Source organism: Panicum virgatum, chromosome 3K (genome assembly GCF_016808335.1).
Source record: "Panicum virgatum strain AP13 chromosome 3K, P.virgatum_v5, whole genome shotgun sequence".
Classification (NCBI taxonomy): Eukaryota; Viridiplantae; Streptophyta; class Magnoliopsida; order Poales; family Poaceae; genus Panicum; species Panicum virgatum.
This window is the reverse complement of record NC_053138.1, coordinates 60247928-60264325: the sequence shown is the minus strand read 5'-3', so window position 1 is coordinate 60264325 and position 16398 is coordinate 60247928. Positions and strand designations below refer to the sequence as shown.

The 16398-nt window shown below is 45.4% G+C and overlaps 1 protein-coding gene across 1 annotated transcript; it reads right to left on the bottom strand.

The window, feature by feature from the left end:
- Nucleotides 1-10516: 10516 nt before the first annotated feature.
- On the bottom strand, nucleotides 10517-13508 carry LOC120700023. Its single transcript, XM_039984176.1, has 3 exons — nucleotides 13438-13508; nucleotides 11178-11955; nucleotides 10517-11102 (listed from the first exon to the last, which is right to left on the bottom strand). The coding sequence occupies exons 1-3, from the start codon at nucleotides 13462-13464 to the stop codon at nucleotides 10993-10995; spliced, it is 915 nt and encodes a 304-aa protein (XP_039840110.1). The 5' UTR covers nucleotides 13465-13508; the 3' UTR covers nucleotides 10517-10992.
- Nucleotides 13509-16398: the final 2890 nt, after the last annotated feature.

Sequence of the window (16398 nt, the reverse complement as noted above, 5' to 3'; positions counted from 1 at the left end):
ATCACTTTTACAGATTATTGGGAGAGATGCTTTTACAGCTCCCCAAAAACTTTCTCCCAAGTCCCAATACAACTAATATATTGGGAGAGCCAAAATTCTCTCTTCATTTGAGGGGAGTTGAGGTGAAATATTGGAACAACCTAATAATTATTGGAAAAAGGGAGAGGTTTTGAAGAACTGCTGGAGTACAACTTCTTCCCGATATTATCATTTTATTAGGGAAAGAAAGACTGCTGGAGATGCTCATCAAATAGGGACCACATAGGCATGATTGATTGTTTGCTTTATGTCACCTCACACCTTTAATTAAGTAATAAAATTAAAGGTGATAAGAGCATCTCCAGCAGATTTCCATTTCCCAATCCAACTACTATAGTGGGAGAGTTTGTGTAAAAATTGTGCTCTAGCAGATCCTCTTTATCATTTCCTTTTCCTAATAATTACGGGGACAAAATAATCTACCCCAACTCTCCTCAATACGGTAGTTGGCTTGGGATGAGATTATTGGGGAACTGCAAAAGCAACTCTCCCAATAACCAGCAAGACTTACCCGACTAGGGTATATACTTAGCCGACTCCTAGTATGCAAGTCTTTTGGCTCTGTAGTTTATTTTGCTGGAAAGTTACTAATAGTGAATCCTTACTTTCAGTATTTTAGCTCAAAATTAATGTACATCTACCAACTAGGTTTGCATAATCATCTAGAGTAAGCATGGTATATCATATTAATCTTCCAAGAGTATCATAAACATTTCTCAGATCATCACATTTCCATTCTCATTCCACTGCTTTACTACGATGTGACACAGTGACCAAGGCTCTCATATTCGCGAGTCACGGTAAATCGATCCGATTTAACATTGCAAGATGGACCTAACGCACACACCACATGCAAGCCACACCGGGCCACACGCAGCAACTTTTCCCATCATCACCCCGACATCTGAACCACGCCTGTCTAAACCCGGGTGAAGGGCCCCTCACGGCGAACTCCCAGAGAACCCAAAGGCGATATACAATCCAACACCCGCCATCATCCCACGCCTAGAGTAGCAGGTCACGATTCAAAGTATCATTACAAATCAAGTAATTAGCTTACCGGTTTCGACTACTTCCTACTTCCAGCATGTGGTTAGTATGGTTCAATCCTTGATCAACAATGACAACAATGGTATAGTCCTCAATTGACGCAGACGGAGGCTTACTTTCCATCCATTCCATATCCTTAACCAGACTCATCTCTGCCCGGTCTCCATTTTTCTTTACTCGTTGTTTCATTCTTCAGTAACTTTGCCATAAGTAACAATGTCCTATATCTCGCGAGTGACAGGAATCACTCGACTTCTACCGAATTCTAATTAAGCATGGGAGTACTAACGACCTACACATACTAGTAGATAAACTAAGGGAACCTAGAGATCATGCATCTAAGGTTCCAATCAACACCTAGAAAACTTAATGCACAATAATTAAATAATAACCATTGAATACTGAAATTAAGGGTTATGGTCCGGGGCTTGCCTGGGAGTAATACTAAGTCAGTGTTAGTACTAACAAGGCCTTGGGCCCTTCTGACCTTGGGCCGGATCTTTGGTTGCTCCGGTTGGTCCTTCCCTCTTCAGGATACGTTCACCAAATACCGTCTCGTGGTTCGGCTCTGTAATCACGTGCTTCACTGTGGTAGCCCTGCCTAAATTAATTCGGCTTAAGTACACTAACCATCACTAAAACGGCACCCAGGGTTAACACACACTTAAAACGGAGTAATCCGGCAGTGCTGTCGGGTAAAATCCCGATTAAACCACTTGAAACAGGATCGACAAAGCTGTTCAGAGAATACAACATTCCGCAAATTTTATTGTACAGAGTATGAAACTGAATTATTATTACAAACCAAGTTTGAATTGATAAAAGTACAACAGAGTTTAAGTGCAGCAGAAAATACACGATAGACTAGCGATGAAACCAGACGTCATGATGAAGCCCATACATGACGTTAGCCACATCCCCAGATGTACCACCTGACAAACAAAGCCACAAGCAAGGCTGAGTATACTAATACTCAGCAAGGCTTACCCGACTAAGGGTATACTTAGCCCTTTATCTAGACATGCAAGTCTTTTGGCTGGAGGGGTTTGGTTTGCCGAAAAGCAGTAAAGAGTAGATCCTTAATTCCAGGTTTTAGCTTCCAAATTCTAGTTCAATTAACCATTCTAGGTGAGCATCTATCCAATAGCATACATGGTGGGAAACAATTATCTTTCATCATCCAACCAACCATATTCATCATCATCATCATCATCTTTTACTTCTTACTCTATGTGGCAAAAGGGTTAAGCAGTCCCAAACCGTGAGAAGCGGACGATTCGAATCGAATTTGTTAACCTGGCCAGGCAGACCTAACACACACGTATGAGAACCAAGTCACCCACACGACTTTTTCCCTTTCTTTCCGGGTTGTGGATCAGGGTCACCCACCTCGACTACAAGAATCCACGCCACGGTACGACGCCGGGTCGTGAGCCTTCTTGCACCCGCATGTGGCCGCATGAGAACAACGTTCAAAGAGGGTGAAAGTAAAGTCCACTCGCCGGGCCGATCAGGTACTTAAGCTTACCGATTACCATATTTCTCGGCATGTGGTTAGTACGTTCAAAAGCTTAACCACCACTACCACACACTGTGGCCTTATCCATTTTGACTAAACAGACGGGGTATCACAAGTACCACAACCCCATCCGTAAGCCTTATAGTTGCAGTATGTAGTAGACATTCAACTCCTATAGTTCTCGCGAGAGACAGAAAATCACTCGACTTCTACCGAACCATTAGCCTAGCCATCTAGCGACCTACACATACTAGTGTTCAAGCATAGGTACTTAGGATTATGCAGCTAAGGTTCCAAGCAACTCCTGTAAACTTAAATGCGCAAGTGGATAGAAACAATAATAAGTTGCATAAATTTAAAATAGATAGGACATGCTCTGGGGCTTGCCTGGAATTAACACTAGTTCAGTGTTAGTTAGAGAACAACTGCTCGGCGAGCATCTTCCTTCGGTCATGCACATCGGGATCCATCCATCCATCTTCTAGATGTGTCCACCACTCACCGTCTTCTTGCTTGGCTTCAACGTCACATCCTTCACGTGGTTCATCTATCGTACCTAAATGAAATGCAGCAATGCATATGTATGAATGCAAAGTTCCGAGTTGCTCAACAATATAGATGTTATTATTTTTCCTTCACGATAAAGTTGTAGTCTAACATAAAGTGAGTTGGATGTGAAACTTCTTAATTACATTTCCTGGGCAGTCATTTATAGAGTAGGAATTTTATCTATACTAACTCATAAAAGAGCTGGGTATGTTGCTTTTCTTTTATATTAGTACAGAAAAAGAATTTCTACCAAAAAATAATTCTCTGGGCTAGGTAATGTAAGTGCTGGTAATGAAATTTGACCAGTAGGTTAGATTCCTTAAGATGAGCTTGTGGTAAATTTTTCAGGATTAAAAGAGCTACACAGCAAGCATGAGAATTAAGATTCTTTTCTAGGCATATATCTAACTAAAAATCTACAGAGTAAACTACTAAGTTTCAGTGACTAAAATTTTACAGACATGTTCATGTACTGAAAACCAAGCTCTAGTAAAAATATGAGATTTTTCTAATGAAGGAAACTAGAGCTTTCGATTTACAAAGTTTATTCATGAATAAATCAAAAGGACTAGTTATACATTACTAAAAATTCCCAAAAAATTTCTATAGCATATAGAATCAAATTTAAGTCTGCTGTAAAAATTTCAGCTCAATAAAACTAGTATAGAACCCTGTGAATTTAATTCTATTTAACAAATGCATAAACCAAGATCTAATGAAACATATAGTGGGTAGGACTTGAGATGTAGTAATCTACAATTTAATTTCTACCCAAATTTTTACAGTAATCTATTAATATAGGGTGTAGCACACTGTCTGAAAATCAGCTAAATATAGTGGGTAGAACTTGAGATACATACAAATATGGATAACACTAATATTTAATATAGAGATAAAACTATTGGTCAAACGCAAAAGTGGATGTAACAAAAGTTGTAGATTTTGATCTAAGTATTCCAAAACATTTTAGTTTGCATTTTTCTGATTTTTATACGATTTTATACGAATTTTCAAAATTTGCTGTTTGAAGTTCATGTACATTTTGCAAACTAGCCCCTGGAATTTTCGTTTCTTTTAACCATAGGTCCCTGGTCGGACCAGGAACAGAGGAGCGGCGGCCAGCCCTGTTCCGGCGAGGAGAGGCACTGGAGGTGGGGGCTAGGTTGGGGAAAATGGAGAGGAGCTCGGGCCGCACCTGTAGATGGTCTCGGTGGGGGCTGGGGTGGCCTGTGGCGGCCTGTCCCCGGGCGCCGGCGGCGGCCCTGTGCCGCGGCGGCGCCACTCCGGCGAGGGGGAGGCGGCGTGGAGTGGTCAGGGAGCTTCACCGCGACATGAGAGAGCTGTTGGTGGGGCCGATTGAGGACGGGGAAAGGCGGAGGAGGGGGTTCCCCAGGAGCATGGCGGCGGCAACTCTGCTCCGCAATGGTGGCACACCGGCGGGGCTGAGGATGGGGAGGGCGGCTTAAGAGGTTCGTGGGGTCAAGTGGAACCCGTTCCTGGGATTAATTAGGGTCGAGGAAGGACAAAAAGGGGGAGCTCCGCGACGAGCTTGGCGGAGGCGGCGGCCATGGCATGCTGCGGCGACGAGCCTGGGCAAGGGGAGGAGGGGCGTGGCTCTGGAAGAGGCGAAACGGAGAGGAGAAAACGAACTTGGCTTCGTTGGATGGTTAAGCGGCGACGAGACAGTTCGACGAGGCGACGCGTGGTGGTGCCGGCGACGAGATGGCGACGAACGGCGTGAGCAGAGGAGGGGATGGCATTCCTGTAAATAACTTGAAGTTCCAAATCCCAGTTCGTAAACTCAGTTTTTCTTCTTCTTCACGGCCTTAAATGAAAAACTTTTTAATACCAAACTTGCTTAAAATTTCTGAGATCTACAACATTCGTTTTAGTCACTTTTTTATTTGAGACTTCGTTTGAAAGATAAAATTTGAAACTTGAGTGCATTTGAAAATGTCCTATACGCTTCAAAATTCAAATTTTTCTCCCATTTTTTTGTGGCAACTCGAAAAACTTTGAACACGAAAGTTGTTCGTCTTTTAAAAACCTACAACTTTGGTTTTCGAAAAAAATTCATTTGAGCTATATTTTAGAAATTATTTTCAAAGCATAATTGTTTAAAATTTGAAAGATTGTTTAAAACCTCGAATACTATGGTTCATTTGACCTGTCATTTTATGTGCAAAATTTCATATACACATAAACACACATACACATAAACATTCATGCATACACATGCATTAATTCAAGGTTTCCTATTTAATGATGCATGATTTGGTTCTAATTACCCTAAATTGGCTATTTAAAAACCTGGGCCGTCACATTCACGTCCATGCGTTGTATATCTAGCGTACCTATATGAGATGCAACAATGCTGATGTATGAATGCATGGATGATGCATCAAAAAGGGCAAGCAAGACAAGCACAAGGGCACTATTACATGTGCATGAGCATCCATATGGCTAAAGGTTAATTAAACATCACATAAGTCTATCATAAAGATAGAAAATACATAGAGCAAAAGGGGTACTCGGAATTTTTATTTAACTAACAAGCACATAGAACCAAGCGATATAAAAGTAACCCACATTCTGATCTTAAAAGAGTTAATAGGTTACAAACTGAAACAAGTAATTTGCTGGGATTATTCATGCTGAAAAGAGTTCACTTAGCAACAACGCCAAAAAGGAAAAAACTAAGCTAGGAACTAAACATTTGCAAAAGCTTAACCTGCATCCATGATCTAGCAACAAAATTTCACCAGCATGAAAAGCTATTGACAAAGCATGTAACAAAAATTTACCAACAGCAGTTGATAACAAGAAGCATTTATCTTGGCCTTAGCAAAACAAGATGAGCAATTAAAGGTCTACAAACATACACACAGCTGATGGACCTAAAACTTTTATAGTGAATTACACATGCCAAGATTAGGCTACCGCATAAATTTCAAAAATTTTGGGCTCCCAGAACTGCAGATATTAAATAAGCTAGCTTAAACAAGCATTAAACATGATTAAAGCAATACATCACAAAACATTAAACAAACAGCATGTTAAATATTTTAACTAAGTACTACAGGTGGGAACAAAGCTAAACCAACTGGTTTTATATTTTTAGCATGCTCCAAACTCCATCTATGCATTTACAAGCTACAAAAGGATTTATTCTAGCATAAGCAAAACTACACAGAAAAAGTGGTCAAAACAACACATTTCATGGTTCTATCATATAGAGAATAAAGAGATGAAGCTAACAAAACTGATTTTGCATTTTTACTATTTTTCTATATTTTTCTACGAATTTTACAAGTTTCAGCCAAAGTTGAACCGAGCACCACCGGTCTGACCGATTGGTTTCACCGATCTAACCGGTCCACCAGTCAGACCGGCCACCGAGCTGGGCACGGACCATGGCCGGCGTGGCCGGCGGCGGCGCTGGCGCCGCTCCGGCGAGGCCGGGTGGTCGGGTTCAGGCTGGGGAGCTTCACCGCAACGCGGCGCACCCCATGCGTGCGGTGGCGCGGCGGATTGGTGGCGATGGAGGCTCAACAGCGTGCGACAGGCGGTCGATATGGCGGCACGGCGATGTTCCGTCGCCGATAGTGCAGGGAACGACGCGGGCAGGGGCCGGAGAGGACGAGGGCGACGCGACGGAGCTCACATGGGGCTTGACTCGAATGGAGGAGAGCCGGAGGGTGGAGCTCGACGAGCGGGGCGGCTGTCCGGTGGAGGGGCAGCGGCGGCCGGTGGTGGCGGGGTCCGATTCGGCCGGGAAACGGTTGAAACGGGTTCGGGGAGGGGTGGCAGAGGTGGGGGACGAGGCCGAGTGGCTCTAGGCGCGAGGAATTGAAGCGGGACAGCGGGGAATGGCCGGCACGGTTTTGGCGGCGTGGCTCTGCTCGGCTTTGGCCGAGAGGAGGAAGAAGGGGATGGGGACATGAAGAATGGGGCGCTAGGGACAAGAGGATAAGGCCGACCGCGGTGTGGAGGGCGAAGATAGCCAGGCGGTCGACGTGTGGAGTCGCCGGTGCTGTGCCGATCGTCGGCATGGGCGCCGGTATGGCGAACAGGGGAGCACCGGTCAGACCGGTGGCCCTCACCGGTCTGACCGGCCACGGGCAGCACTCACCTGAGTTTGATCTTTGAGCGCCCAAAACTCAAAATTTCATAACAAAACTTGAATTTTGGCCAAAACAAAAGTTGTAGAGGATAAAAAGATCTACAAGATTGCTTTTGGGCAAAAGTTGATCTGAGCTACGATTTGAGAGATAAAGCGGGTCAAAGAGCAGTCAAAGCTGAATTCAGACTTAGCTCCAGAGAGGAATCCAGACAGGGAATTGACTAGATTTTGGACTGTGGTTTTGAACTAACAAAGTTTTCGAATCATTGGTCAAACATGTAATTAGCAGAAATGGTGCAAACATAATTAAATTTGAATGCATGTGATGACATGCAATTCAAAATGTAATTATGCATGCACAATTACCACTAATGATAGGGTTTATGCTAATGACCATGTTTTAGCACATGATTAGCGACTAAGGCACGAATTGTAACACCCTGGGTGTTACAATTCGTGACCATTTGGCAGGAGATCTCATCATCTGATTCAGGCCGTCGATGTGAGGTAACCTTGGGGACCAAATCGATAGCAAGTCTCCTGTTGCATTTGCCCTATTGAGACCCTACCCCTTACTTTTTCGGAATCAGAGTAGCAAGCAGAGTGACGAAGTAATACATAGACCGATAAATTTAGACAAAGGCACAGTACTTGAGTTAGATTATATAGAAAAGCATATGTAATTCTAATTACTAGTCTATTTAATTCAGGGCATTATTTCATAAATATGTGTGTACAACAAATTTGCAGCATGTCACTTAATTTTGGGAAAAGGTTCAGATGACTTTTGTCATGTACATTTTTCAACCGTTTTGCCCTGAGGATCATGATGTAAGCAATTGAAGTTGTATCATAATTAAATACATGTATCTCCAACAAATGATTTCCATTCAAATCGCAGTGCCTTCCTAGCAACTTAAGGTTATTGTCAATTTGATTTTTATAATTTCTGCATAAATGTTGCAATGAAAAGGATGCAGTACAGAAACAGGACATACTATACTTAAGTGAACTGGAGAAAATTCAGCACTAATATAATCACAATAATTTTGTATTTATTTCGATCAGTAATATAGTGTTCTTGAGCATAGGCAGAGCACTTCAATTGATCATTTGTTTTCAATGCCCAAAAATCTGATGACCATAGATATGGCCAGGTACTCAGGTAGTAGCACGGGTGACGTGTGAAACAGCAATCAGAGTAAGAAAGCCGCAAGGCCAATCTTTGATGGATCTTACCCCCTGTCTCTGCAATGCTGTTGGCTCTAGAGTAAGAAAGCAGCGAACTGTCGCCCAACCACTACAGGGAGACCGGTGGATCAGGGACATCACCGGGGCGCTGACTGTGCAGGTTCTTTTGGAATATTTACAAGTTTGGCATCGGACGAGGGACGTCGCTTTGGTGGAGGGTCAAGCTGATAAAATCTGTTGGAAGTGGACTAGTGATAAGATCTTCTCCACCTCATCCGCATATATGTCCTTCTTCATGGGACAGCACCCTGTCGAGGGAGCTAAATTACTTCGCAAAACACGTGCCCCAGCCAAATACAAATTCTTCATCTGGCTTGTGATCCATGAAAGATGTTGGACAGCAGCTCGACGTAAGAGACGATGACTCCTGTGTGCTTTGCACCCAGCTGCCTGAGATGATTTTACTGATTGCTTGCCCATTTTCATGGGAGATCTGGTTCAAGGTGCTGCATAAGATGGGTTGGGACTCGGTTGTGCCAAACATCCAGTCTGATAAATTTGTGGTATGGTGGGACGACGCGAGGAAACAAATACAGAAGGCTGGCAGACGTTGCTTCGACTCCCTTGTTGTCCTGGTGTGCTGGCTCCTTTGGAAAGAAAGTAATGATAGAACCTTTGATCGCCGGGTGAGAACAATACAGGATGTCTTAGCTCGTGTGTCCGATGAAATTGCGGCTTGGTTCCAGGCAGGGTTCAAGCAGCTCGAGCCAGCAGTAATGGTCATGGGTACGCTTTCGGGTCGCACAACTATAGCCATGTAATCGTGTCGCGTGGGTTTTGTGGGTGGGTTTTTTTTTCTCCGGAACCCACCTATCCTTGTAACTTAACTCTCTCTCCTCTTAATGAAAAACGTGCTCAGGCACGGTCGCGAAAAAAAAACAGCAATCAGAGTGGGAGACATATAGAGCCAACAGGCCAATTGCAGTGGGAGCCATATTACTGTATATCTATGTGCAAATTTACTAAAAAAAATTTTGCAAGAATTTTTTTTAGTAAATTTACTAAAATGAAATCAAGAAACCCGTAAATCACATTTATAATCTGCTGAGGCAGCTGCAAATTTGGTTCACAAGATGCCATAAGTCAATACTTGCAGCTGTGGAAGCGCAGGAATGGAATTGTCTTCTGCAGAGAGTCACTCAATCTACCACAGACTCTGCAAACCTGCAAGAATACAGCCCGGGCATGGAGCTGTAAAATATCGCGAGATGATCGATGGATGCATAACTGATCAATGGTGTTCTCTTTTTTCTTCGGCAATGTAAACCTTAACTGGTGTAAGTGCTCCCCAATCCTATCATTTCGGGCCACCACATTTAATATAAATCAGGTGGGGGATCCTCTCCCCCTCCGTTGACCCCTAAAAAAAAACTTGCAGGATTTATGAGTCCATTATAGTCACATATTGTACCAAAAAAATTAATTCACTTCAATGAAAAGTATCAAGTTGAGGAAATGATGACTCAGTTTATGATTTTTAGCTCGGTAGAAAAATGATATGCCAACACTCTATGGTCTGTGAACGTTGAGATGTGTATATCAGATAGTAAATCAGCCAAGAATCTTATCAGTGTAGCACCTGTAAATCTTTGTGTGTGGGAAATCTAATTGTGTAAACAATATTAAATAAATGAGTGTCAGAATTTTGCATAGCCAATGCTGCCTATCCTACAGCTGAAGCATTCAAGCATTTTAGGCAGCGTTTAGTAGCCGGAAAAGTTTGGCCGAGCTAAAAGCTGTCGTTGGCAGCGCAACCCAAAAAATCTTTCCATCCCAAAAAATTTTGGGTGGTGTTTAGTTCCCAAACTTTTTTGGGCTGCAGCTAGGACTTTTCTTGTTCCCTCATTTAATGCTTGCATGCAAAAAGCATTCATAGCCCACAAGCACAGCATCCAAACGAACAGTTGCAACGGCACAATTTCAAAATTAAATTCCCAGCATCCGAACGCAAAGCATCCAACCATTACTCACACACCGTATAACAATTTCACAGAACACATGTGAACATTATTAGCGTCATTGAACCACAAATGCACAGTTCTCATCCATACACAGTTCCCGCACAAACAAGGCAGCACAAGACATTTTCCATCTCGCAGTACACACAAGTCGAACAAAACTTTTAATTATGGTTAAACAAAGCAAGCACAAGGGTATCACGAAACTAGTTCATGCTGTCCGGTTCATCAGGCACTTCTTCTGTGTCCGGTTGATCCTCCGATGCTTCATCTGGGACATAATTTTCATCACGATCACAGCAGCGGAAGTGTCTATCCCGTATGCCACTATTCCTAATGAAATTATGCAATGCACATGCGGCCTGTATGATTTCGCTCTGCTTATCAGGGGCATAAGCAGGTATCTCCTTCAGCATCCTCCACTTCATTTTCAACACACCAATAGACCTTTCAACGACATTCCTAAGGGAAGAATGTGCATAGTTGAAGGTCTCTTCCATATCTTATGGAGGTGCGGCATTCCTATATTCCTGCAAATGGTACTTTGTTCCCTTGTAAGGAGCTAGGTATCCCACCTGGTTGCGATACCCCGAGTCCACTAAGTAATATTTCCCTGCAGCAAATAGCGTGAGTTAGTGACATTACCTCACATAACATTGGCAACATAACTTGCTGATTTGAATTGTACCTGCTGGTGGATGTGGAAAGACATGGCTATATGTTGTCAGTGCATCATTAAAGGGCCTCATATCATGAACTGATCCGGGCCATCCACTAAGCACAAATGTGAACCTCATGTCAAAGTCGCAGGCTACCATAACATTCTGTGTGGTCCTCCCTTTCCGACTCAAATGCTGCATGAACAGATTCTTCGGCACCACACACGGTACATGAGTTCCATCGATTGCCCCTATGCAATTACTGAAGTAGGGATAGAACCTACGGCTGCGAAGTCTAGGATGCACAATGCTGAATTCTGGATCCTCCGGCTTTATGATGTCGGCAGCAAGCCTTAACACACTCTTCAAAACTTTGCTGAACATGCTGAAAATTGTCCCCAAAGATCGCTCAAATCTGTCCTCAGCTTGCCGGGCTGACTGAGGGGACCCAAGCATCCAAAGAAACATCCCGAGCGCCTCAATCGAGGTCGATTTTGAACTAGATTTGAGGCCATATGATTGTACCAGAAGAGAGTGCAGATTATGAAACATGTCTGGGCTGACTCTAAACATGTTGTAACAAGACCTTCTATTGCTCAATTTCAAATTAACCCATTCCAAACCAGACATTTTTGGTTGCCTATAAGGTGCTCTACTCAAATGCTTGTCAGCATGAATTGCAAATTCATACATACTCTGGAAGAAGGCCTCGTCGTCATCATCTTGCAGGCACAGCTCCACCAGCTCAAAGAAGCTGTCCTCCCATTTTGAACTGCTATTTCTCGAAGTTGATGATGTCCCTGGAACCTGCATAAGAAACCGAAGCACAACATTGTTAGCGGCAACCAAAGGAAACAGCCCGAACTCATATCGTAGATCAACACTGCTGCACAGTAAGTCAAATCATATTTTAAAAAACAGCCTACTAATTGAGCGACCACACAAATGAGTCAACAAGTGCACATTAATTTAAATCATCTCAGGCATGCATAAATAATAACTTCCATTGCATCCACAACTCAAACCACAGACTTAGTTCAAAGCACATGACAGTTACCACAGACATACTACAACCCAGTCTTAGTTCAAACTCACATGCCAACCAACACAGACGTACTACAAACCATACTTAGTTAAGACACTAATCAAACTGCATATTATATAGGATGGTCTAGTTCTTGACCGTCTTGTAGTCCTCCAGCATGAATCGCCTTTCTACGGGAGTTGCTTTGAAAGACAGCTCCATATGAGTGTCGTCCTTTACTAGGGCCATGACTGCTCGGAACAACTCCGGTGTCGTCTCTAGGGTGACACCTATATCCTCAGCAAGGTCGTAAACCCTCTGCACCCTCAACCTATGTTCATTCCTGGCAGCTTCTTCCTGTTCTGCCCTTTCCCTAAAAAGTTTTCCAATCAGAGCATTCCTGTCGCCCTGGATTTCATTGTGGCGGATCAAGCTGGATGAAACTGCCCTAACAGCACGAATTTTGTGCCTCTTGCTTGGGCTGCGGGCAGTGGTGCTGGTGCTGCTAGCTCTTTTGCTGCTATTGGAGGGAGGGGTGGTCACGCTGTGGGGGGTGCATGTCTGCTCAGCTTCAGTGTTGGTGTCATCTTCATTGTCGTCCTCATATTCATCTGAGGACTCTACCTGCTCAACCCGCTGTGCAGTACATGTTGCAGCACAACAAGCTGAGGACCCATCAACACTGGCATGCTCAAACATTCTGTCCATGTCGTCCAAATACGGAGGGTAGCCGTGTCTAAACTATTTCCAGGACTTGTGCTTCTGCAAAAGAACACAAGAAACTTAGTGAATGACTTCATAATGGCAAGTAAGAATTTACAGAAATTAAGTAAATACCTTGGTGTGGTTTTCCCACCATTGTTCGTCGGCAACAGGGTTTCCATTTGCATCTCTACCCAACCCTGATCCCCCGTAGCGCAGCAAATTGATAAATGCCCATTCTTTTTTGAGGTTTCTGAGCCGGCTAGAAAATTGTTCGGTGGTATGCATCATGCCAGTTGCAGCAAAGAACCTGGTCCTGATATCGGTCCAGCCTGACTTGCTCATAACACCCATGTTGCAATTGTCGTTGTCTATTTGCATGCAGTAAAGCTTACAGAAAAGGGCTGTGTACTCAGGAGTCCAATCGGCTCTGTTTTTTGCAACTTTCCGACCCTAAAATTTTTACCAACCACAACAACAACGGAAACCACAATGACATCTACAAGGCATTCAATTTACGATGGATGACATTAGCAAGGACAGCTGGGGATGAGGATTGTTACCCGGGGTGGAGGCGGTGGGGGGTCCATGCGCTGTCGAAGTTGTCGCCACCGATGGTCATGCCGGGGCCTCGGACTCGGGGACTCCTGCGCGTCCGGCCCCTCGCGCTCGTCCCAGTACCTCCTCCTTATTCGGCGTCACTGCGAGGACCGTCGGCGCCGGACCTTGGGGCTGTAGAATGAGATGACAGGCGAAGGGGGGGGGGGGGGGAGGGGCCTGCACTGCGCTCACGTCGTGGCCCGAGCTGATGTAGGAGGCGTAGGCGTTCATGTCCGGCCACGAGTTGCCGGCATTGAGATCCAACATGCTGAAGGCGTGGATGGGATTGTTGCTGCCAGATCCGACAAATGGTTGCGAGGCGGCGGGGTAGCCGGCGAGGCCGTGACCTAAGGTCCACGAACTCGGCGGCCTCGGGTACTCCGTGGAAGCCGCGGCCGCCGGGAAGCCGGAGCCTCCCAAGGTCCACGAACTCGGAGGCCTCAGGTACGCCGTGTATGACGCGGCCGACAGGAACCCGGAGCCCACTGCGGAGGGGGCACCTTGGTTCGGAGCGTCGCCGCCTCCATTGAAAGCCTTGCCATCGGAGTTGTCCATGGGGTCCAGCGGGAACCCGAGCACGTGGATCTGCACGGGCGGCGTGGGTCCGACGGGGGTGCGACGCGATGGTGGGAAGAGGAGCTAGGGGAGGCGGCGGCTAGGGTTGGCGAGGGCGAGGGCGACGGGCGAATGGAGGCGGGTCAATCGGAGGATCTGCGCGGTGAGGGTGAATCGGATGACGACCGCCGGCGGACGGAGCGAGGGCAAGCAGCGGCGCAAGCGGGTATGGGAGCGGCGCTCCTGCGTGCCTGGGAAGGGGATCGAGAAGGGCGGCGGTCTAGGATTGGTGTCACGGGGGCGGGTGGGGATATGGGTTCTGCGGTGGTGGGCCGGCTACAGAACATTTAGGTGAACAGTACAAGGCCGAAAAATTTTGCGTGCCATTTAGTTTGACACAATCCGCACGCCGAATTTTTTTGGCCCGCCCGAATTTTTTCAGGAACTAAACGCGGCCTTAGCAAACATGTTGGAGGCATGGAGTTGTAAGTAACGAGAAACCAAACAAGAGCGCCCACCAAACAAACAAGCAAACATGCTAAGGTAGCAGGAGAAGCAGACAAGCAGTCATGGGACTGGTGGGGCGCAGGGGCCGGTAGGGAGGCAATGTGAGTGGAGGCTATGCCAAGGGTGATATATATGGAGGAGTGGACGCCAGCCACACTGATGCACGTTAAAGGCAATGACCTTGGCCATGGAAGAGCTCACCGTCTAGGGATGGTCGCTGTTGCGCGGGAGGCTCGGCCTCTGTGGATGCGGCTACAACAGCCCTACGCCCCTACATGTCCCGCGACACGGCGGCAGGCGCTCGCTTGCCTTGTTGTGTTGCATGGCTGCGGCAGTCGATTGCCTACTTGCAGGCACCGAAGGAAGCAACAGGATCAGGAGGAAGGAGACTCGCTGCCATCGTTGTCGGGAACATCGTACAGTCAGAGAGGGAACGAGATGGGGGCCACAGGCTACAGCGCCGGCGAAGTGGTGGAGAATGGAGAGCTTCTCCCGCGCTTCCCTGTATGGTTGCAGTTGTGGGGCAGCAACACGCATGACCCGTATGAGAAGGGAAGCGGCAAGTGGCCCAAGGGGGGAGGCATATAAGAGAGCTCTGCTGATCGAGAAGGATGTGAGAATCTTCGGGATTGGAGAGAGGGAAGGTGACAAAGAACAAGCTCGTCTGCCGGGCTGCCCGACGGCCCGAGATGGCTAGACATGAGGGATGTCCGGATGTACGTGAAGCGTCGAGAGGCCGAGAGCCTGCTGTTTTGCGCTCCGAGTTTTTACCATAGATGGAACATCTAACAGTCTAGGATTTTAAGCTGTTGGATACAAATCACACGGCTGCCAATTGTTGTAGACATGGCCCAATGGTGAGGCAAAAATAGCCCCCAAATTAGATCTTTAGCTGCTTTGAGGTTACCTTTGGGGAGGAACTCATAAACAAGCATTGGGATGTCAACTTCTAGGCAACAACCTATCAGCCTAACAATATTCTTGTGGATGACTTGACATTGGATGATGACTTCATTTACAAATTGTTCATTATTCTCTTGTGCAGCACCACTTATCGGTTTCTTTACTGCAACCATCTTGTTATCAAGGAGGCCCTTGTAAACTTCACCAATGAAACCTTTCCCAATTAAATTTTTACTCTTCAAAATTTCCTTAAGCTCTGCCTTTTTGAAAAGCTTTATAATTTTTGCTTTCTCCAAAATAGGCCCACCATTCTTTTCGTAGAACTCCCTCATCTTCTTTTTCTCTTTGCGAAGAAGAATAAGGAATAGCAGAGCCGCTATGACAACGAATCCACCTATTACACCTGCATGGTATAGAAAAAAGTTACTATTGTTGAACGACTGACGACAGCATCAGGCAACTAGGAGTGGATTGGAAGTGATAATTTTTTTTTGAGTGGAAAAGTGCTTTCCATTAACTTAAAGGCTCAGCTACATCGCTGGCCACCAGGTCCTCCACGCCATCTGGCGTACTGTCCCATACAATGGGTTCATTTGGAGCACACTTACAACCTTTTGCCGCTAAAGCATGAGCAACACGATTACAAACCCGAGAGGCATAAACAATAGAAGTAGCAGAAAAACTCGTGCTAAGAAGAAATTTCAGATCGCATATCACCCCTCCTGACACGGCCAGCCGGCAGTCGTTTGATTTGTAGAGCATGTTTCAACATCACAGAGTCTGTCTCGATCACAATCAGATTTGCATATGGAAATTGATACAAAGCTACTCAAACTGCTATAAAGAGCCTGCTGTTCTGCGCTCCTAGTTTTTACCATAGATGGAACATCTAACGGTCTAGGATTTTAAGCTGTTGGATACAAATCACACGACTGTCAATTATTGTAGACGTGGCCTAA

Bases quoted from the DNA above. Each gene is read 5' to 3' on its own strand.
- LOC120700023 (XM_039984176.1), bottom strand. From the start codon at position 13,464: ATGGACCCCCCACCGCCTCCACCCCGG. The intron at 11,956-13,437 runs GTAACAATCCTC...TTTCTTATGCAG, and splicing joins CCCCACCGCCTCCACCCCGG to GTTCCAGGGACATCATCAAC. The intron at 11,103-11,177 runs GTACAATTCAAA...TATTTGCTGCAG, and splicing joins CTTTCCACATCCACCAGCAG to GGAAATATTACTTAGTGGAC.